The sequence below is a fragment of the Belonocnema kinseyi genome, chromosome 2, assembly GCF_010883055.1.
Source record: "Belonocnema kinseyi isolate 2016_QV_RU_SX_M_011 chromosome 2, B_treatae_v1, whole genome shotgun sequence".
Lineage (NCBI taxonomy): Eukaryota > Metazoa > Arthropoda > Insecta > Hymenoptera > Cynipidae > Belonocnema > Belonocnema kinseyi.
In genome coordinates this window covers 119,085,213-119,109,174 of record NC_046658.1, presented here as the reverse complement: position 1 = coordinate 119,109,174, position 23,962 = coordinate 119,085,213, and the positions used below count along the sequence as shown (strand labels likewise).

General features: G+C 29.7%; 1 protein-coding gene across 7 annotated transcripts in view; it reads left to right on the top strand.

Moving 5' to 3' along the window:
• LOC117167122 (golgin IMH1) overlaps window positions 1-23,962 on the top strand; it is a 92,091-nt gene that overhangs the window by 25,636 nt on the left and 42,493 nt on the right. For 6 of the 7 annotated variants that reach the window (XM_033351798.1, XM_033351794.1, XM_033351795.1 and 3 more), the window contains 2 exons: window positions 16,414-16,632; window positions 22,935-23,027. In XM_033351798.1, the coding sequence (XP_033207689.1) occupies window positions 16,535-16,632; window positions 22,935-23,027 (191 nt within the window). In that variant the 5' untranslated portion in view covers window positions 16,414-16,534. Of the gene's footprint in view, window positions 1-2,099; window positions 2,229-16,413; window positions 16,633-22,934; window positions 23,028-23,962 lie in introns of all 7 variants that reach the window. The other variant, XM_033351796.1, reaches the window with a different exon arrangement.

Genomic DNA, 23,962 nt, shown 5'->3' with positions numbered 1-23,962 from the left:
CATAACTTCCCTATTCTTCATAACAATGAAAAATAATTTACTATGGGTCCAACGATTCTTCTCGAACCAAGGAATCTTTTATATTCTTACATAATCTTTGAATTGTGTTAATGAAAAAAGTTTTACTATACCAACATAATTTAAAAATAATATTGAATGCTAAAAAAATGTAATAAAAAATGTAATAGAAAAAAATACCCTATAGATTGTATCAATTTATCTGCAACTGTCTTCAAGTTGTCATGCTCAAATACAAGTGTGCAATACACACATACACACCCAGAAAAATACATTCGAACAATTGCTAGAACATTGTATTAGACATATTTTAATTGAGGAATGTTTACTTAAATAATTTAAGAGAAATTATAATTTGGCACAATTACAAAGCTTTCTTTACAAGCAAGTGAATACATCAAACAGATGAATCTTTAAACGAAACAAAATAAATTTTAAACAAAGCAGTTTAACCCTAAACCAAGTGGTTGAATTTCTTGCGAAAGAAGATGACCTTTGGCTTAAAGTGCCGGAAATTTATCCAGCTATACGACCTTGCACGTAACTCTATACCGACCATAAGGGCCCTTTGAATGCGGGCGTCTACATATATATGTATGCCATAAAAAACCTTAATGGTGAAGATACATTAAAACAATTCTAAATGTTTTGAAATCTTTCAGATTTTGGAAAAATTATTTCATTTAAAGTAATATACAAGATAAAAATTTATTTTTCTCAATTTATTTATCAGAATTTGCTTTACTCAAGCAAAACATGTCAACTTGCTTATCATCAAAAGTGTACAAAAAAAGTAGTTAGTAGATTTCATCAGTTTTTTATTGTGATCAGTTTTTTATTGTGACATTCTAAACATCCATAGCGAATCCAGTACAAAGAGATGTTCGTTAAAATAAATCGTTAATCGTACTGTAAATATTTTTCACGTGACTGCGATGACATAATACTTCAGCTACATGTGGAAATATTCGGTGCTGTTCAAATATGATAAATAATATTATTGCAGCGTTTTAGAATTTTTCTATAACAAAGTAGGGATATGTTTTACATATATAAAGCAAGAAACCTAAAGGAACATTCAGTCAAATATCTTAGAAGCAATTTCGTTTTTGAGTTTTGTAGCATTAACATAGCCATGCGACTTTTAATTTTTGTCGTTCTCTGCTATCTTGTTTACAATGTTAAATGTGTTAAACCTCGTCGTGGTCGACCTGATCGTCCTGATTACCGACGTCTTTATGTTTTTCCAGACGATGCTGTTCGTAAGTTCCAAAATATATTTGGTGCATAATATAAGATTTTGAAATTTTTTGTGAGAGGAAAGCGGTTTGATGTTTCGAAAAATGATCTTACATCAATATCAAAAATTGAATTTTAAAATTTTTTACTTGAAAATCCTCACAAAGTTCTTATGTAAGAGTCCCCGCTTCGGTCCATTCTTGTCGAAGGTCTTTTGTTTCAGGCGTCATTCACTCTACTGGCACTCTTTTTATTAACTATTTGCCACCATACTTTTCTGTCCTGGCATACTTACTTCTCTAGCTTCTTTTACGTCCATGCGTTTTCTCATGCAGACTCTCGTGTTTTTTGTGGCATTCATATGTCTCTTCTAACTAGGGTCTCATTCACACATTATAACCATTACTTCCGCGGTCTGCCTCTGGGTTTGCTGTAATTTGCTTTACCCTGATACACTTGTTTCATTACTCGTTCATTTGGCATTCTCTCAACATGCCCAAACCATCTTAACCGATTTCTTTCCCATGTGTCTATTAGCGTCTGTTCTGCACTAAATCGGAAAATATTATTCCCCTTCGATAATTTATTCCTATTACACTATTAGTTTGCTTTCAGGCATAGATTTTGATTTAACTGAAAAAACACAAAAATGCATACTTTTGTTACAACTTAATTTCAGCGAGCTTTTTATCCGTGTACGTTAACGCGTATTCATGAAAAAATGTATATTTTTACACCTTTTTGAAACTAATAATTCGTTTCTCATGTAATAATTTCTTCCATTTAATTTTATTTTCTCAAAGCGTTATATTAGTTATTGAGCTCATTAAATTTATTTACAGGTGCATGTACTCGCCTAGTAGACGATTGGGAATTATATGCACATAACTATTATACGTGCACAGGCACAATGCCAGAAGATAAACCTGTTCCTTTTTTCATAGATGAGGAAAGATGGGAAAAAGCTATGAGTAAGCAAATTTAGTTTTGTAGATATTTAACAAACCTAAAATTTATTCTTTGAAAAATTTGATCAACCATTAGAGACTTATTGGAAATTGTCTTCAAGTTCTTTTTAAATTTGAACGCTTATTTCTTATTATATGAATACCTGAATATTGGAAAAAATTTCTTTGGAGAGATCGTTTAAAACGACCACTCTAGCGTTGGCCTTTAAAACAGGCCTGTCCAGCAGAGAGAAAATCGGCTCAATCACCAGGTGCTTGTGTTTCACCACCACTTCCCTCTTCTCAGGTCCAGAGGCTTGTGGGTGCCTGCTCCCGTGAGGTTGAATGAGTAGAGGTCGGTGGTGGTGTTAAAATTCCATCAGGCAATTAATCCATATCGACCAATTTTCCCCTTTGTGGACACGTCTGGTCTAAAAAACAAATCCGTTTTTTGAGTTGGCTTCTCATTTTAGTACGCATACCTTTATGGCAAGTAGCAGATACGTTTAGTGATATGCTTACTCTCCAGTTTAATGTATGTAAAAATATTTTGAATTTGCGAATTTTAATAAATTCACGGAATTAAAATCATTCAAGGAACTAAAGGGATTCACAGAATTCAAGGAATTCACGGGATATTAGGAATTTAGGGAATTCAGGGAATTCAAGGAACTCACAGAAGTCAAGGAATTAACGCAATTTAAGGGGATCCTCTACTCTCGAGGCCTGAAAGCGAGCGTTTTTCGGGGGAATAAATTTCAAAGGATCTACTAAATAGATTTAAAAGTTTTTTTTATTTCGAAGATATATGTTTTGATTTTAAATTTTAATTTTGAAGACGAAAAAAAACTCTCGCGACCTTGAAACCTCATTGATAACATTAATCTTGAAATTGCCTGGGTTCCGCTTAAGTAAATTTTTGGACAATTGGGTAATGTGTAATCAAAAAATTCATATTCTTTGTAATCATAGCTATCTTAGCTATGTTTTCCCGAGACAGACTTTTTTTATTTTGCAATTTTTCAAAGTTTTGCAACAATTTGTAAAACTTTCCAATTTTTACGTCATTTTTTGTCCTATTAGTGGCTATAAAAATGTAACAAAATAAAATTTTGCAAATCGTACATGGGAAAACATAGCGGTATGTTTACTAAATAATTGAAAAAAAATTGAAATCAACCAATACTTTTATGAGAAGTCTTACTCGGTAGATAAAAAAACACTACTTTCGCTAAAACGCGTTTAAAGATAAATTACAGTGTATAACTTGATTGTAGTGACTTACGTGTTAATCTGCTATGCCGGGGCTGTACAGTTCTCCTTCCTCATCACGTTGATTTTTAATAAAGTGTCAACAACTGACTGGTGAATTCTTTAGACAATGATTTTTACCTGGAAGAGCGTCACCGTGGCGCACTGCGCTTAGTTTCTCGGAAACGGCCGGAGACGGGTACCTTTTGGTTCCCAGAAACATGCAAAGGAATGTGATTTTCACGAAATCATTTCTGTGGAGTATTCTCAGATGCATGTAGATTGAAATTAAACAAAAAATCGATTTTTTGAAACCGCGAGAGTAGAGGCCCCCTTAAGGGATCCACGGAATTCACGAAATTCCAAGAATTCGTTAATTAACGGAATTTAAGGAATTCAGACAGTTCAAAAAACTGAAGGAATTTAAGCCATTCGCGCGATTTAAAGAATTTTCGATATTTACGGAATTCAAGCAATTTATGGAATTGAAGGATTTCACAAAATTCAAGATATATGTATAGCATTAATGTAATTCAAGAAATTCAAAGAATTCACTTAATTGAAGGAATTCTTGGAATTCAAGTAATTCGTGAAATTCAAGGAATTCAAGAAATCCACGAAAATTACCTAACCTCCCTGAATTCCATCAATTAAGTCAAGTCCATGAACTCCTTGAATTTCGTAAATTCCGTAAATTCCGCGAAATCCTTAAATTTTATGAGTTTCGTGGATTGCGTAAATTTCGTGAATTCTATGAATTCCTTGGATATCTGGAATTTTTTGAATTTTTTGAATTCCTTGAATTTCGTGATCCTGTAAATTCCGCGATTTTCGTGAATTCCCTCTATTCCGTGATTTCCGTGAATACCTTTAATTTTGTGAAACGCTGAATTCCATGAATTCTTTAAATCCTGCGAATTGCTTTAAATTCATCAATGCAAAATATTTAAAAATAATATATTAAACCGGAGAGTAATAATATTACTAAGCCTAAATGCTGCTTTTCGTGCAATTCATGCAAACTCAAAAAACAGAGTGGTTCTTTTAGACGACCAACGCTAAAGTGGTCTTTTTTGTTGATCATTCCAAAAAGGGATATACTCTAATATATACAAGACTTGACACAAAATATATCTATTTTACAGAACATTGCATATTTAAAGTAAAAAATGAAGAGAAAGCGGTAATCGGCTTTAAATGTAAATACATTTAATCATAAAGGTAAAAATAAACTACAAAATTTTGTATAACCGACCAATATTCAGAAATTATAAATATATTTCCTGTAAACCTGATGTAGTTTTGAAGGGGAACAATAAAAATTCTTATTTTCAATAAAAATCTTGTGGAGAATTTATCTTTATGCAGCAAGTCCTAAACACCTATACACTATAAATATTGATGATTCTCAATTAAATAATTATGTAATATTATGCTACTAGTTATATAAATAATGAGCTGGAGGAAGAGACAGCGAAAATACGAAAATAACATCTCGATAAGTAATCCAATAAAATTAGACTTTTTTCCAGAAAAAATTTATAAACTTTTGATATCTATCGTACGTCAGTCACAGTTCCCGAGTAATCCACCCTCTTCTTAGGCGTTGAGTTTGATCTCGAAATACGCTCGCTCTTTCTCTTGCACGTATCTCGAAAGTGGGTGCTTGTTCACTCATAATGTATAGGACTAAAATTGTAGAGCTAACAATTCTTTATAAATAATGCTTCTTAAATATTTATTTTTCAAACAATTAAATATTATATAAACATTATTTCGAAAATATATCAATGATTCATTTAATGAAAAATTGATTAAAGCCTATGTATAAATGTATAATGTATTAAGTAACTAATAAATAAGATTTTAACCATTTTTTAACCATAAAATTAATTTATAAGTAATTTGTCAATGATATATAAGTTTGTACTAATAGTAGCAATAGTTGCAGTAATAGTAGTAGTAGTAGTAGTAGTAGTAGTAGTAGTAGTAGTAGTAGTAGTAGTAGTAGTAGTAGTAGTAGTAGTAGTAGTAGTAGTAGTAGTAGTAGTAGTAGTAGTAGTAGTAGTAGTAGCAGTAGTAGTAGTAGTAGTAGTAGTAATAGTATTCTCTTGCAAATACTACGAAATAGGGTGGTTTTTCGGTGAAACTATACATGACTCAAATCGTAGAGCAGACAATTATCTATGAATATTGCTAATTACTCTTGTTTTTATTTAATTAATGATTATTCATCAATTTTTCAATTATTTGTTTAAATAATTTTGAAAACTGTTACTCCTCATAATCAACAACTGTCTCTGGGAGTCTATCTATGGTTCCTTCATTAAGACAACGTGTACCTTGACAATTTGGCCACGTTACGGAAAATTTTATTCCAGCTTTCACGCATCCACAATGTTTACCGCATCCCATTTTACATGAATAAATGATCAACTTCATTATGTGAGATGGAGCTGGTGCCTCAGTAGTATAAACTAGAAATAAACTATTTTTTCCTATTTTCCAGCCCCACAGTCCTGGTTCTAAAAAATTTCCTGGCCATGTTTAAATCTAATGATAGATTCGATAAGAGTGTTGTCGAGCAGCTTCGGAAGTTGGAGGAAGCCCAGATAGAGATACATCCTGAATGAAAGAAGTTACAGATTTGTTGAAGAATACGTATCTGTATTTGTTTAAGCTTGTTTCAGAAGATTTAGCCTTATGTAATGCAAGAATGCATTGCTCCCCAGCAGCTGCTACTTAACAGTGAGTAGAATCGGGGTTGTTGAAAGTTTTCACAATATCCTGCAAGGATTCATTTTTATTCAGAAAAGTATTTGTTTTCATTTTTCCCTGTCCGATGAAGCCAGAGGTTGAATCGCACTCACTAAATGCGTGAGCAAATAAAATGGATTCCTTACTGTTTGTTAAAGACTCAGCCTCTTGCAAAAGTTTCGAAATATAAATGTGGGATTTTACATTTTCTTTTCCTTCTTTTAGGAACAAAATATCATTTTCCACAGGAGAAAGAGCAATAATCAACGCGAGGAGATCCACATCCTGTCCAACTGCAACTGTTTCATTCCGATGGGATTCATTTATAGCAGTCTGCACGATAAGCACTTCGAAATCGCCATTAGCAACAAGTGTTTTAAAACTTTCGTTTTGAAGTCGTTGCTGTAATTGAAAACTCAAACGTGCTTTATTTTTAAGATTATTTCGGAATTTTTCTGAAGGCACAGTTAAAACTGTATTTCCCTGAAATAAAATTTCGGGTGATAATTGCCTGTTCTACAATTTACATGATGTATAGTTTTACCGAAAAACACCCCATTTCAAGGTATTTGCAAGAAAATACTACTATTACCATTACTGTTAATATTACTACCACTAGTACAAACTTATATCATTGAATAATTACTTGTGAATTAATTCTATTATTGAAAAACGGTTAAAATTGTATTTATTAATTACTTAATACATTATACATATATACATAGATTTTACCAATTTTTCATCAAATGAGTCACTGATATATTTTCGGAATAATGTTTATATAATGTTTAATTGTTTGAAAAATGAATAAATAATTATCAGTGTTTATGAAGAATTGTCTGCTCTACAATTTTAGTCCTATACATTATGAGCAAAAACCCACCCCCTTTCGAGATATCTGCAAGAGAAAGAGCGTGCGGACTTCAAGCTCGAACTTACCCCCTACGCATAGGGTGAATTAGTCGGGAACTGTGACCCGTAGGACAAAAATGTATAAAACACTTTTTATTCAGAATTTCATCTACTATTTTATTCTTTTCGAATTAACTACCAAAAATCAATTTTCGGGGGTTGTTTATTAGATTTAGGGGCGTTTCCTCCCACCGGCCAGTGCGAAACTCTTTTGATATTTGCTTCGGATGACATACGGAACCACGTACGATTAATATCAAAACTTTATACATTTTTTCTGGAAATCACCTGTTTTCGAGCTAATTTTACTGGACTAAAGAACCACTTGGTTCTTCAGCCTTCAAACACACACACACGGGCACATTCACATGGAGGGCAGTTGATATTATGTACTCGAGACGAGCTAAGGCTTTGTGCTGCCACCAAATTTGTGCAAAGACCTTTTAAAATTAAAAGTCAAAACATCCACAACTGTAATTTGGTGATTGTAAATTCTCTTTTGTTAAATCTCTTTCGGCTTTCACGAACACATTCTAATCAAGTATTTTGTACTTTGCACTCAATTTTGTCAAGAATTGAAACTTTTCTACATTATATTAAGTGCTATTATATCAGATGTATATGAAATTTATTCATGTACCACGGGCTTGTACTGCTTATTCAGATATTGGAAAATAAACTACAAATTTTATTTTTCATGATGACTTTCATATTTGCTCTTTATATTGCACTCATTTTTGTTATCAGCTATCCTAAAAAATCTATCATTTGAATACATTTTTATTATTATAATTATAATTAATAATATGCATTGGTATTGAATTAGACGTATAGATGTTATTTTTTCAGGATTTAAATTAAAAAACTATGCATGCTAACGTAAATTGGTTCTAAGAAATGTATTTATAAATTAGGTGAAAAATTTTATTATATAAAATTTTATTGTAACTTGCGCCAATTTTCCAAAAAATTATTTTTCCTATATTTTAAATATATTTTTGTGACAAAAGTTTATAAAAAATTATGTAGATCTTCTTCGGTTGAAAAACTTGCTTCTTTTTATTATTTTTCGTATCTTGTATGTTTTTCCAAAATTTCCATTTCTTTATTTTTAATGTAGCTCTTTTTTTGGTGAACAACTTTTGTCTAGTTATTTTGTTCTTTGCCTATATCATTGTTCAAAGATTGTTAATGTTTTGATTTTATACATAGAAACAAACAGGCAAAAACATTCAGAAACCCCTCTTTTTCGGGTTCAAGTGGTCACAAAATTTGGAAATTTGATAAAACTGGGCGAGAAGGGTGGGGGGGATTTAAAATTTTGAAAAAATGTAATACTTTCTCTGATGAGAATGTGAAAATGTTTTCACCTTCCTGAAACATTTTGAAAAATGTTAATCAACATCACAAATCTATTAATTGCTTAAATCCAGTGCGAACCTTTTTTTGGAATTTTAAATACTGAAAAATACTTAGGTAATAGGTATTTTGACTTCAACCATCAGCTAAGCGTTGCATGGGGGGAGTGGTGGGAGAGCTCGGTGTGCAACTTCAGACTACGCTCGTCCGCCCTCCTGTTATTAATGATAATTATTATCATTTTATTACTTCATTAAATAGTAATTAAAAAATATAAACTATTTTTCCAGTACACTTATATAGCAAAAATTAGCTTTCACGAAGATATTAGCAAAAGAGGGAAAAAATGAACTGAATCCCATGCATTTGGTCTCTTGTTTTCCCCTCAGGAATCTACGACGTGACGCTAGCTGTTGATTGAAGTGAAAATACATAATAAGGTTGATCGGGTTTATTGTGATAACAAAAAGATTTTTAATTAAGAACGAAATAGTTGTTAACTTTTTTAATTAAAATATAAAGATTATATCTCTTATTAATTGCAGAAAACAGATGACTGTCATTACTTATTTAAATTTTTCTACATAAAGCATTTTCTGTTGAATGCTTTTTCCTACAAAAAATTCAATTACTCAGGGTCCGTAAATTTACCTTGAGTAATTGAATTTTTCAGAAGACAGTTGAATTGTTCAACAATAACGGAACCCCCCCCCCCCCCCCCCAAAAAAAGAATTTTCTTTACAAATAGACGAATTTTCAACCAGTCACATTTTCGAACAAATGAAGAGTTTGTATAACAAAAAACTTAAATTAAAAAAAAAATAGTTGAATTTTTAACCAAATACTTTAATGTTTACCAGCAAGGTGAACTTTCAAACAAATCGTCAAATTTTTAATAAAAAAAAGATTAAACTCGAGATTGCATTTCAACCAAAAACTGTTGCATCTTCAACCATTCCAAATTGTTGAACTGTCAGTACATAAGAAGAATTATTTGTAAAATAGTTGTAATATTTTCAGTTAAAAAAATTTAATTTAAGCCGAAAAAAATACAAATTTCCAACAAAATAGTTCGATTTTCGTTTAAATTTGCTTCAACCAAAAAAATAATTTTTAACAAATTAGTTTAACTTTTACACACCAAAGGGATCAATTTTCATCAAAAATTATAAATGTTCAAAACACAACAAACTATTTGTTAACAAAGCAGTTAAACATTCAACCAACTAATTTAATTTTCAAGAAAAAAATGATTTATCAACGAATAATATAATAGTAATTTTTAAACCAAAAAAGACAAAAGAAACTTAGAAAAATAAATAAAAATACAAGATAAATTTATTTAAGTAAGGTATTTAAAGAACTTAATTTTTAAAATTCGCTGACATTTCCCTGACTAGTATTATTCAAAGACCACACGGAGATAAATTTCAAGATATTAATTCACGGAAGCGTGCGGTTTTAGAGCTACAATTTGTACGGGATTTAAAGTCTCGGATTTTGTTAGCTTAAAGCATAGAATTTGAGACATGAGACACGCCAAGGGGCGTGGCCTAATGCCTAAAACTTCGAGACCTTTATTTTAAAAGCAAGGCTTCCGAGAACTTAGTTCAGGCCCCAAAACGTAATAAAATCAAGCAGTTGTCCCGTTAATTAATATCCCGAAATTTCTCTCTGTGTAGAAACTTGATTTTGTAACATTTATAACATATAATTTTTTATAAGCGGAATAAAACAGTTTCCAATTTAAATTAAAAATTACAAACCTATTGTCCTTGACAGTTTTTATAAGTGCCTTAAAAAAAATAATTTTCTCATTGCGCAATATACTGAACCAAGTACTCGCGTATGCTATCCTTTCGAGAAAAGAGTTGCAATCGCATGCTGCTAGTAGTTCTAGGAAGGCCGAGAACAGGGGTACTGAAAGCGAGAGTTTGGTGTACTTAGGCAAGTTGACCAGTAACCAATGCAAGTGGTGATTTATTCAACTGTCCATCTTATACTTAATTAATATTTATAGTTTTCCGCATTTGTGACTTACCAATCAAATAAGAAACTTTTAATTCGAAATGTTTTCATTCTTAATACGATGTTTTATTATTCTGTAAAAAATGTATTACAGTTTTACAAAAAGCATATCTAGTAGATGTAGGTTTACTTAAAATTGGTTAGTTACACAAAGCAATTCAGTTGATTGGCCTTCCTGATTATACTTTCAGTGTGTAGGTAAACGATTTTTTTTCTTTGGTTCTTTCGTTACGCAATGATCTGAAAAATACATAAAAAATGTATAGCTAAACCAGTGATATTTTTCAATGATCTAGCTATGTACAAATATTGTTATACACTATGAAAAAATATTCATAAAATGTTTAAAGCAGGGATTTTTCGTAGAAATGATTATAATAATTATTATAATAAATTACATCAATACATTTTTTAAACGAAGATCATATATATCAGACTTAGAAATTTTGAATCATTAAATATAACGCTACAGTACTAGAATAAATTCTGAAACATTTTAAAATTTATAAATTATTTAACAGTTTAGCTTGGAATATTAATACACCCTAATAATTTGTTAAAAAAATTATAAGGACCTATTCAAAATAAAAATATGTGGAATTTCTTACCACAAATTTTGACTTAAAGTTTCGATTTTCTTTGACATCTAAAGCTCATGACTTCACATACCTAATTTGAAAGTATAAAAATCGTTGAATGTAGGTTAGAGTTGACTGTTCCAAACAAATCACCCGAGTCATAAAAAATAAATAAAAAAATAAACAAGCGCTCAAGGTTATTATTGAGTCTTATAATGATCCTTAATATATTTTATGATACAATTAAAAAAAGTTTGCAATCTAATCTAATCTTATCTAATCTTATTTCTCAACAATCAATATCGAACAATACAAATTATTATATGATAAATAAGTTATTAGATTGAAAATGGTTTAAGAATTTTGTTTTCTAAAGAAACAAACATTTTAAATAAAACACATCTGCTCTTTTCTTAAATTAGCTCATTATTAAAGGTTCCATCTGAAAATTGATAGGAAACGTCTTTTGGTCAAGTTCGGTTTTCTGATCCTGCAAATACTGCTCATAAAATTTCGTAATAAGAAAATTTCACAAAAAATGGTTTCATTAAATATGTAAATAACTTAATGCAAAAAAAAAAATTATGCATTGAGAAAAAATTAATGAAAAACTTAAGCATAATACTTATTTTTCTAAGCACTTTTATGTAAAATCTTAAAGTCAAATTGATCACATTACTGCAAGTTAATTTTTGGAAACTTCGGATAACTTTGATCTTACACAGTGAATTTAATTTATAGTTGTTAATAGCATAGTTGTTAATGTTAAGATTTTCCATAAAATTAGTTTTTAGCTGTGCGACCGAATAACTGAACATTCCTTCAGTGTTATCGCTTTTATGCCACAACAAAATACCAGTTCTTTTTCATATGAATCAATAAATGCGGCAATTGCTATGAAATTAGATAAAAGCACCATGTTTCTCCAGTTAAGTAACAAATTGGGCCATCATGGTCATGTGACAAATTATTTACATTAGAAATATCGCTTCTACACCCGAATGGCATTTTTCTCCTTCTGGATGATCTTTCAATTCTAAGAGCATAAGGTACCGATTTGAAGCTAAGTCACTATAAGGAGGTTGAATAATCATTTTTCGACACTTATATATGTCCAGGATAATGCATTCATTTATATTCTTGAAAATTAAATTTCAAAACAATTCTTCCATTAGACAAAAGCTTTAAACTAAAAAAAAAAATTGAAAAAAAAGAATGAACTAAAATTTTAATTTACGAATGCTTTTATATTTCTAAGGATACAAAAATTACTAAAATTGCAGATAAAGCAAAATATTCCATTAAACCAGAGCTTTGAAAATAACAAAAATTTAAAATGGCATCAAACTTTAAATCGCGGTATGTAAGTTTTTTAAACAAGATCTAGTAAGCCTCAGAAACAGCTTTATGATTTTTCTTTTGAATTTACAATTTGATTTTTTAGAGCGATATTGTTTTTGCATCATTATTATAATTTTGTGAACCACGTTGTTATCCTTTGACACCCGTCAATAAACAAAAATAATTAATACTCATTTTATTCGACAAGCCGATTTATTTGTTATATTTTCAAAACTAATTATAAACTGCACTTTCTCTTCTTCCCACTCATTATTTAAATAATTTGTAACTTAATAATATGGAAATATTTGATTGATAATTATTAATGTTTATAGATTTGGTTCTTTCAAGTTTCCTGGTCAGTAAAAGAATTCTCCAAAAAGTTTTAAATTTATTTTATATAGTAGCTGTGACCTAAGTTTTCAAAACAGTCAATGACTTTTCTCTCAAACAAAAATAAAAGAAAAGTCATATATTAGGAATAAAGTATATTCTTGAACTTATATATCAAGTATTTCTATATTGTACACTTATATTATCTAGTGTACACAAAGTACCAAGAAACACAAAAGTTGAAGATCGCATGTTTGTTAATGCCAAAATACTTTTTTGTTGAATTACTTTTAAGTTTTGTGACTGAATATTCTTGAAGTCTCTTTCTGTTTGTATATGAGAAACGATGTTTTATAAATTGATAAAAAAATATTTTACTTTCTCATACAGAGAAATGTTTGTAATAGTTACAATTTTGAAAATTTTCAAATTTGTTTAATCAAACGTTACTCAAATTAAATATGACGAAGGTAATATTGAGGTGACACATGTTATTGAAGTATTCATTGTCATGCTCATAAATTAATTTTAACTTGGTGACCTACAATACAATTACAAAAAATCCAGTTTCATATTATATCAAATGAAATTGCTTAATTTAAAATGTATTGCTCAAAATCATACACTTTTAAAAAGGACTTGTTTGATTATGTTCCACTGTTTTAGAAATATTGCAATCGTGACAGATTTTTATTTAAAGAACATATAGAGTTTTTTTTTATTTTCTAACCCTAAAAACTTTAAAAAGACCGTACCTATACGTACTAAAATTTTAGTACAAATAGCCAAACGTATTTTTGAACCATAAAAAAAGTATCCCAAAAGAAATTCATATCAGAAAATGCTTTCGGAAGTTATCGCTTCGCCAGACAAACAGACAGACAGATATGTTCATAAAAGCCTTTTTTTCTAATAATTGCACGAAAAAGATTTATTTCGTAACCGTTACAACAAATTCGGTACAATTTAGGAAAAATGACGTACATCAGTAAATTCTAAAATCCAAATGATAATAATCGTTGCTGCATTTCCATGAGCGATTGAATGATCAGTAGATTCTCATATTTTTCCTGCTAGAATTTAGCGAAACGTCACTTTGTTCGACTTTCAGAAAATTTTTTGTAAAGGTTACTGAAAAAAATGTTCCGCGTCCGTGTCAGAAAAAATTGTTTTTATGAACACATCTGTCTGCCGGACAACGCAATAACTTTCGAAAGCATTTTCTATTAATAATTCCTTTCATAATACTTTTTTACGTTCCAAAAATACCTTGTGGCTATTCCTAGCGAAATTATTTTGTTAATAATTTATTTTCTTTGAATTGAAATGCTTCTTAAATACAAAATTTCTAAAACAGTGGCATGAAATTAATTCATATATTTTTGGAAAAAAAGGTTAATATTTTTCCTTAGACCTTTTCGATTTTATATTCAACTTATTCCACAGTTTCTACATACACTAGAAAAATTGTAATTGTAGAGTGTCTATTAGATAGTACATGGCTCGTTTTTCAATTTTTTTCGGATGGTTGCATAAAACCTGTCAACAGTGACAGTGAGTGTTGATGCTTTAGCTTTAAAAGTTAAACAAAGTTTGCTAGTAAATAGAAATAAGAAATTATAGAGACGAAGAAAAATTGTTTGTGAAATTTAAAACTTTTCCAAAATATGTATTCAAAAAATACCTTTTAAAAAAGTTTAATATGTGAAACTTGACGTTTTTTCTGCTTAAATTAAATAAACCTGTTACTATTGGTTTCATGCAAAAAATGTGATAGTGTTTAAAACGTTTCAAAATCGAAATATAATGATGTAATTCTTTCATTTATTAGGATCAACGATGCAAAAATATTTAAAAGTTTGTTTAACCTAATAGAAATTTGTTATTTTCACAAGTAAGAATAAATTTACTTTCACTAGTTACCTTCAATTGAGTATGAAAAAGCAGAATACAGTGAGCGTTTTATTATTTATTAGACGTTATAGTATTGTTAATAATGTTTCTCAAAGCAAAAAATAGACTAAAAGATACAAAATTAACTATAGAATCTTGATCACGTTATATTTTGTTATTTAATAAATGGAAAATGTCAGAGAAATCTTAGAGAATCAATTAAATTATCGATTGGAATCTTGTCCAACATATAACGTAAAATATTGCCCCAAATATATCTTTTTGACTTTTTTAGATATTAGTAATTCCTAAAGTTCAGAAAAGGTTTTTTAATAACAAAACATAGCAAGAGTCTCATATTTACAAAATTTATATCTTATGATTTTCAGCTAATCAAACACTTATTTTATGTTGGAACTTCGGTTAAAGTTCATTCATTCAAAAAACCCATATTAAAAAAAAGCTTATACTTGAATTTTATTTTAAATGAACTTGTCCTGGAGGTAATGCTGTGTCAACATTGCAACATTGCTTTTAAAAATGTTTAAATTATGAACAATTTGAATTTAATAAAAATAAAAATATAGAGGGTTTACATATGCTTAAATTTGTCAATATCAAAAGTTTAAGAATTTTTTATTTGTTAATTTCGCCGGCTTAAATACTGAGTTTGAAATTTGTGCACATTGCCTATTTTTCTTAGAACTATAACTAGAAAATTTTAAATTTTAATTTATTATATTCCTGCAGGACATTTTTTGAATCATCAAGTTACTTTCTTCCCACACAACATACATAAAACTCTTATGATAAAAATCGAATATATTCTTTAACTCATCCAGAGCTTATAATATAATAAAAGTTGTACATTCACTTCTGCCAACAATGAGACAGATAAAAACAACTGAAATCCCATGGCTATTATTAATAAAAAATTATAACGTGAATTGCATTAAAGCTATATAACTGAATATTTCTTTAAAATATTCCTTCATATTGACTCGTCATTATACACAGTTGTCGAGTTGATTCTACTAAAAGTCTAAAATATCATAGAGTATTCAGGATGGATTTATGGGAAAGGAAATTTGACAAGCTCTACGATGGAAGTAACCATTCCTCAAAAAGATATATCCTTGTTAAAGTCTTTTGAAAAAAATACTATAATTAAAAATCAAGAAATATGTATGTCTTCGTATTTTCATGAAATACGTATTAATAGAAAGGTTAGAATTTCTAGTTTATAACTTGAGTGACATAATGGACAGTTCAGGACATTCTAAGACATTAAATAAATAAATAATTTAATTGTAAAACTCAAGAAATCTGAATTCATAATATTGAAATGGTTACATTAACTCCATCTCATTTTTGTTGATCTTCTATTTTTATTGTTCAAAACCTTTTACGAATATTGAATATGCTTCAGTATAGTACCAAACAAATTAATTTAAAAATTTTAAAACTGATCTACGGAATGTCAATAAACATGCAGGTGCTGATTCACGACAAAGAATTCATGATTTCAAATCTAATTCTATACAATATACTCATTGTTGTATGAATATATTATTGCATTGTCTAAACATAAAGGGATGCTCTTTAACCTGAGGAGGCGAAACTGAAGTGACATGAAGCTAAGCATAAGCTATGAGCATTTACATCTATATGCATAATTACAAATGTGTGTATATAGATAAATGTATGTAGTTTATCTGTAATCACAAAACTCTAAAGAAAAGCGATACACTTTACAGTTGAAGATTAATGGAAGCTTCGAAGAGTGAAGTAAAATTGCGTCTCGCGATCATTATCGTCGTGTGAACTCAAGTGACATATTGACGGTTCCGACAACTCGATGTAAATCTTCTGCTTAGAATGCATCATATGTATCCCGGGTCCAAAGGGGATCCTTTATGTCCTCTTGGCTTTCATCCGCAAGTGCGATGGCCGACACGCTGTAAACGATGCTTCAGGTATAATTCTTTCATTTGTTTTCACTCCAACTTGCTTTCAACTAACAAACTTGCCTTTGTGTTATTTAAATGAGTCGGGGAATTAGTATTGTAAAATGTATTTTATGTGAGAGTCTTTCTTCTAATTGTTATAAGAAAGCGAACGGAACTGCTAAAATGGAAATTCCAGTTGGCCGAACATTCGGATCTGTACTTTAAAAGAAGAAACATAAGACATTTTTATTTACTTAACATAAAAAACATATGAAAAAAAGTTGGTATTTTCTCTTCTAGGAAGCTGACAAGTATCTAGCGGGTGCCAAAATGACTTCAAAAAAGTTTGACCAAAAAACAACAATTTTGTCAGTTTACTCAACGTGCTCGTGCCAAAATGACTTCAAAAAAGTTTGACCAAAAAACAACAATTTTGTCAGTTTACTCAACGTGCTCAAAGGTCAAAATAACAAAAAATTAAACTTTTATCGTGATATTCAACCCAAATAAAATTTTTTTTCTGATCCGGCTGAACAGAAATGTTTCATACTATTCTATGCATATGTACTATGCAGTATAGAACTAATAAAAAAATGATCTTATGTTCGCACACTTATCGAACACAGAATAATACTTTATAAGTTCTATATAGCATAGACACTTAGATCACCATTGAATAGAACTTCTAACGTGCATCCGGATAAGAGAAAAATTATCAGCTTGAGAATAACTAGTAAAAAAAATTTTTTCGTGAATTTTACCGTTTTCGGTACTTTAACTTGAGTGTGTGAACATAATGTTTTTTTTTCATTGGTCTATACTGCATCTGCACTTTTATTATCATAGCATAGAACTTTTACGGATCATCCGAATTAGACAAACAAAGCAATTGACCTAAAAATAGCACGGAAAAAAAACGCAAAAATGAGAATACTTCAAGTGTGAAACTATACCATGAACATAGCTGCATTATCATTCTTCGATGTCACATTTTTTTAAAATCAGGACGCCGAATTAGTGTACTTCTTCTGATTGCTGTTTTTTCTGTAAACGAGAAAAATAACATTTTTTGGTGCTTTAACTTTAGTCCGTGAACGTGAGATAATTTTTTATTAAGTCGCTACTACATAGTAACTTTAAATATAGAATGTTGATTTTTGGTCACTGATCCCGCCCAATTTCTTCATTTTCATGAAAAGGAAATTCCATTTTTTCAAACCGTATTTTAAATGGGCAAAGCTCTGTTTAAAAGAAAAACGCAAGAACAGGGTGGCTACTTCAGCTTCCGGGATGACTTTTAAGCGCTTATAATAATAATTATTTAATACTAAACGGAGAAAAGGATATCGCATGAATTGAAATATATACCGTAATTTCTGCGCAATATATCGTAATTATCGGATTATAATAGCGTTAAATCGTGATATCACACATTACAATGTTCGATATCTTTTTCTCCGTGTAATTGCTTTATTATATATATTTTTAAAAGATTTAAACATTTCAGAATTTTAAGGTAAAACATTTTATGCGAATAATGATTTTTAATGAAAAAAGGAAAATAATAGGAAAAAAGTACTTTCGAATAACAACAAAAAAGTTAATTTACAACCAACAAAGATGAATTCTCAACCAAATAGTTTAATTTAACAAAAATTAGTTTTCAATCAAACAATTGCAATTACTTTTGTATAAAGGGACATTCATTTTGAACCAAACTTGAACTCTTTTTCAATCTGAAATATTGAAAGAGAAATCTTCCTGTTTTTCAAAACGATTCCTGGCTATTTCTCGATAATCAAAATTTCAAGCTCATTCCCGGCTGTCCCGGATAGTGCCCACCCTGAAATAATAAGTATTTGTTATTTACTTTTTGCAAATTAAAATGTTCAAAAATTTTTAATTTTTACCCCTTTAAACCCCTTGTATTTTGTCTGGGTAATGCCCCACAAATTGTAAAATAGCAGTTTTATGTAAAATTGATAATGAAGACGGTATTTTTTTCAATATGAATTATTCTTAGTTGATAAATTACAAGTTCCCAATTATTTTTAAACAATTCTCCAATTTTTTAACCATTTATTTGTTTAAAATATTTTTCTCTTCCTGAATATCGTGAAATAATATTACTTTTCAGAATAAATGATTTATGCATTTTAAGAGCGAAATTTCTTCTTGAACATATATGGTAACATTTTTTTTTCTGGAATTAATAACAATTAACGAATCTTTAGACCAATACATTTTTTTAAATAATATTTCTTAGTGAATGCTAAGAGTAATATTTATTGTAGAAGACAGTTTGCAATTATTTAAACAATTCATAATCATTCACTTGCGCCTTTGCACAGGAAAGGTGGAAAAAATTATACCTTTTTGAATCTCGTACACTCTATATCGCTTATTATTTAGTATTTCCTTATCTCAGAACTTAACCTAGTTTTTTTGACTATAATAAGTTTTTTTTAAAATTCATTTACGTTATGGATAGTTATTTTTTATAACGAATTCCCTGAGATAAGAAAATACTGATGTGTAAGGAGTTAATAACAAGTACTTATTTCTTCAATTGTTTCAAAAAGTGAGGCCTTCCCAAGAAAAATCACATGTTTATTTCAAAAGTCGCGGGAACGAGTAAATTTTGATCGTTTTGAAAAAAAATGGATAGTTTCTTTTTCCGCAAAAGGAGAAAATGGTAGGTTCACATAACTAGAGTCTAGAACTCCTAAAATCTGAATTAGTGAAAAAATAATAATTTTTAAATAAGTTGTGCTGATTAATTGAATTGTTCAATTATTGATTTATTATTATAAATTATAACGTTTATTATTTAAATTAAACTTAGCGATTATTAAACCAAGTTGAAGAGCAGTGTGCTTCATCCTTTGAATTTTATTAAAAATTGCAACAAAATCTACCTGAGACTAAGAGTAATTGCATACGAAATTTTTCAAGATTCTTGAAGGAACACCTCATGATACAAAGTTTCTGCAATTTAATTTCATACGTATACAAATAAGCTTTGTTATGTAAAATTCTATTATACGAACTAATTCTTTCCTTTGAAATATGGAATTTCTGTAATTCTGATTTTCGTGCATGGACGGCAAAATCATCTGGCCAAACAAGTTGTATTCGTAAGAACATTTGCAGCGAATAAAGACTGATTTAATGAAGTATTTATACAAACCTATAATTATCCATAATAATCCTGTTGGTTGCATTGGACATAAACAGGAGTATTGTAATAGCGGGGCAAAATATGCGGAAACTCGAGTCCCTTGCTCTCACGAATGAATACAAATCGTGTGCTTATGCCACAAAGGTTCTGAAGAGTCGCACTAACAATATACTTTTGAACACATAGCCATCCACCTAGAGTGTCATGTACTTATGTTTCTAACACTTCAAGTATTGAGTTTAGGAACTCATTTCGATATCTCATCTACTTCTTTCTTTTTCCTCAGTTTACCTTCCTTATTTCCTTTTATTTCACCAAATCTACATAAAATATGTGACTTAACTCTTATCTTTAGTAGTCTTCTCTCTTTATAATATAGTATCAAAAAAGTGTTGTATACAATTAACTTTTAGCAAGGTGCATGCATATTATAAAATTGAAATAAAAAATAATTTGCTTTGAATTAAAAAATTTTCATACCCTCCCCACACTTTAAATTTCGCTTAGCCTGCCTTGCCTACCGTATTCCTCGCCCACTTCCCCTTTCTTCACTTCCCTAGCTAATGCACACCTTCCCCCACTCCCATTCCCCAACCGTCACTTCCTCTTTGCAACTCGCCCTCTAATCACTTCCTCTAATTCCAGGCCCCTTCTTTCCCACCACTTCTACCACTTCCCCCCTCATTTAGTATCACTTTGCCTACTTCCCGCTCACTGCTGTTCCTGACTCTCCTTTCCCCTGTCACATCTTACAATCTGACTTCTCCATCACTTCTTCTACCCCCCGTTCCACCACAATTTCCCACAATTAATTTCTCCTCACTTCCCCACACAACCCTCGCCAAACATCGCCTACAGCCACTACCCTAGTTTCCTCTACTTTTCATCCCCTTATTTCTCTACTTCTGCCATCATCTCATCTACTTCCCCTCCCTAATTTCTAATATTTCCAATCCCCCCATTACCAATCACTTTCACTACTACCCCTATCTTCATTCGCATCACTTCCCTTACTTGCCCTCTCATAATTTCCCCTCATTTTCCCTTCTTTGAAAATAGTACGACAAAAGGATACCCACCCTAAGCTACAATGGTTTTTTCTGAGGGCTATTAAACCCCAATGAAGAAAATCATTGTAAATTGAAGAGAAATTTTCATTGGAACAAAAAATAATTTTTTTTTAACACAGAATTTCATAGAATAAAAAGAAATTTCTTTAAATCAAAAGAAATTTCTTTGAATCAAAGAAAGTTCACTTTTACTGAGAGCCAGTGCATATTTTTCTTTGTGTCAAAGAAATTTTCTTTGCATCAATTAATCTTTTTTTGAGTGCACAGTCAGGGTGACTGTTTTTTCCATGACTAATTTTTCATTCCCCTGACCCTAATACTTAAGGTAGTTATCGTGTTAAAGATCAGGTTTCTGAAAATAAATTTCTATGATCTTAAGAATTAAAATAAATTCATTATGAGTAATTTCTTATGAAAGTAAAAACATTATTTTTTATGCAAAAAGCTTTGAAACTTTTGATAAATAACTATTTTAGCAACAGTTTTTGCTGCAAATCATTCCCTAAACCTCGTCTGTTTTATTTGAACAATGAGTGAAAAATGAAGTTATTTAAAAAAAAATGATTCCAGCCATAGAAAAACTGACTTTCAAAATTTAAAACAGCGAAGTTCTAGAGAACGATTTCCCTGAAACAATGGGCCACTTTTTATTTAAATTTAAACTTTTTTCAAAATCTTGTAAGAAGCGATATTAAGATAAAATTTAATTGGAAACTCATGAAAAAAATAAATGCTTTTGTAACTGTTACATTATTTAATTAAAAATATATTTTTTTATTTGACATATAATCAGTAATATCATTTAAATCTTAATATTATAGAATTAATTTTTTCACAGATCTGATCTTTGGCAAAACTACATTCAAGATTAAAATTCTTAACTTGCAGCATTTTTAACATAGAATCTTTGAATATAAGTAGAATAAAACAATTTTAGCATCAAATTTAGAAAAAAAATATTTATTATTCTTAGGAATGCCAGAGTCTATTTTACTTCAAAAAGTGAAAAATTCGCCCACTTAAAACGAAAAAGTGACTAATTTCTTACAACAAAGTGAATGAAAATGAAACGAGTTAAGAAAAATCCCACAGGCTTCAAAACAATTTGATGACAAATTTCAAGATGAATTTCATAAACTCTAAATAAATTTATTAAAAAATCCAATTAATTTCGTAGAATTGCGTGAACTTAGAAAAATTTAAGAAAATTCTAAAAATTCTTGGAATAATTAAAAAAAATTTTAAACCTTATGGATCCTGTAAAATCATTCAAAATCTTTCAAAATATTAGAAATTTTATACACCCACTTCACAATTTTTTAATTCCTTAAGTTCATTAAAACCCTTTTAAATACCCCTTGAAATTGTTTAAACCTCTTGGAAACACTTTGAAATATACTAAAATACTCCTTAACATTTTGAATCCTTTTAAATTCCTCCAAATCGTTGAAATCAATCAAACATTCCATAAAATCTTATAAAATACATTAAAATATTCGAATTACTTTGAAATATTTTCAAATCCCTCGAATCTTTTTAAAGCTCTTGTGGAACCCAGTGGGCACAAGCGTTAAAGAACATCTTTAGAACGGCTTAAAAATGTCCTAAGTCAGTCTATATAACGTTCCATAAAGATACAATGTTCCAGAGACGTTGCAAAGACGTAATTGGAACATAAAACGTTTTAAGAACATTATTTGGCCTTACTTAGGACAGTTTTTAAAACATTCAAATGACGTCTTTTGACTTGTACGTCTAAAAACCGTTTTTAGGACGTTCCAATTACGTTCTAAAATGTTGTGCCTTTTCAAAACTTTTTTCAAAATCTCTGACATTTTCCGAACCAACAAAATTTCCTGATTTCCCAGGCTTTCCCTAACCTGCGGCCACGCTGACAACAAATCCAAAAGATATTTTTTTATCCCAAAGTTAAATAAAAACGCTGCAGTTAACAACGTGGAAAGCCGCACATTTGATTGGTTCTAACTGTTAAGGGTTTCAAACCCCTTTAACTAAAAATTATCTGTAGGTTTTTTTGAAATAAAGTTTAATGGATTTTTTCAAAAAAAATGTTCTAGGGATTACAAGGATCATGGGGGAAAAAGCAGAAGCATAAAAGACACAACATCGTCGACACCTAGTTTGTCCGTACGTGAACAATCAGCAAAAAGGTAAGTGTTTTGTAATACTGCAAAAATGATTTAAAAGAATACAATAAACCCCTCCTTGAAAGATTATAAAACTTAAAATAAAAAATTACTCGAAATATTTTGTTCCAATGCATTCAAAAATATTGTGTAATGAAAATTACTTAGAAATATGCCAAATAAGACTCACTAAATAACTTAATTTTCTAAAGATTTTTTTTATAAGGACAATTATCATTCGTTAAAATAATTCTATTACGTTTAGTACTTTTTTAGGAAATCTTTTTAAAATATGTAGATGTAACAGGTTCGAAAAATTGTACAATATTATCTTTTAAACAACACAAAACTTGTACCCACATTGTCAGTTTGAATTATTGGAGTTTCAGTAAGAATCAGTGACTTTCTTCAAGATTTTATTCAGAGAAAATGTACAGAAAATCATTAAAAAGTCACTAAAACTCCAGTTGTTGTTTACTGACTGAGAACAAATTATCATGGTAATTCATCATGGATCATCGATTTTGATGGGACTAAAAAATAAGCGAGATAATATTGTATTTCATTAGATACGTATGTTTTTAAGTTGCCGATAAGCAATTTACAAAATATTAGCAATAAACAAATTCTCTAAAAAACTTCGAACATTTCTTATGTAGACATTACTTTGTTATGTAAAATTATTGCTGAACATATAATGAATATTTTATATAATTTTTATAAACAATTATTCTAAACAAATGCACAATTTATCCATTTTTCTTGGCGAAAGCACCGTTAGATTTTTCAAAATTTAACAACACTTATTATTCTTATTAACATTTATCATAAACAAAAATTAATATTTTAGCCCTTTTTCAAACAGCAAGGATTGTTCTTTCGAGGAAAAGGATTACGAGATACATCGTGATTTACAATTAGGTAACTGCGTTAGTATATTCAACAATGTTTCAAATTTT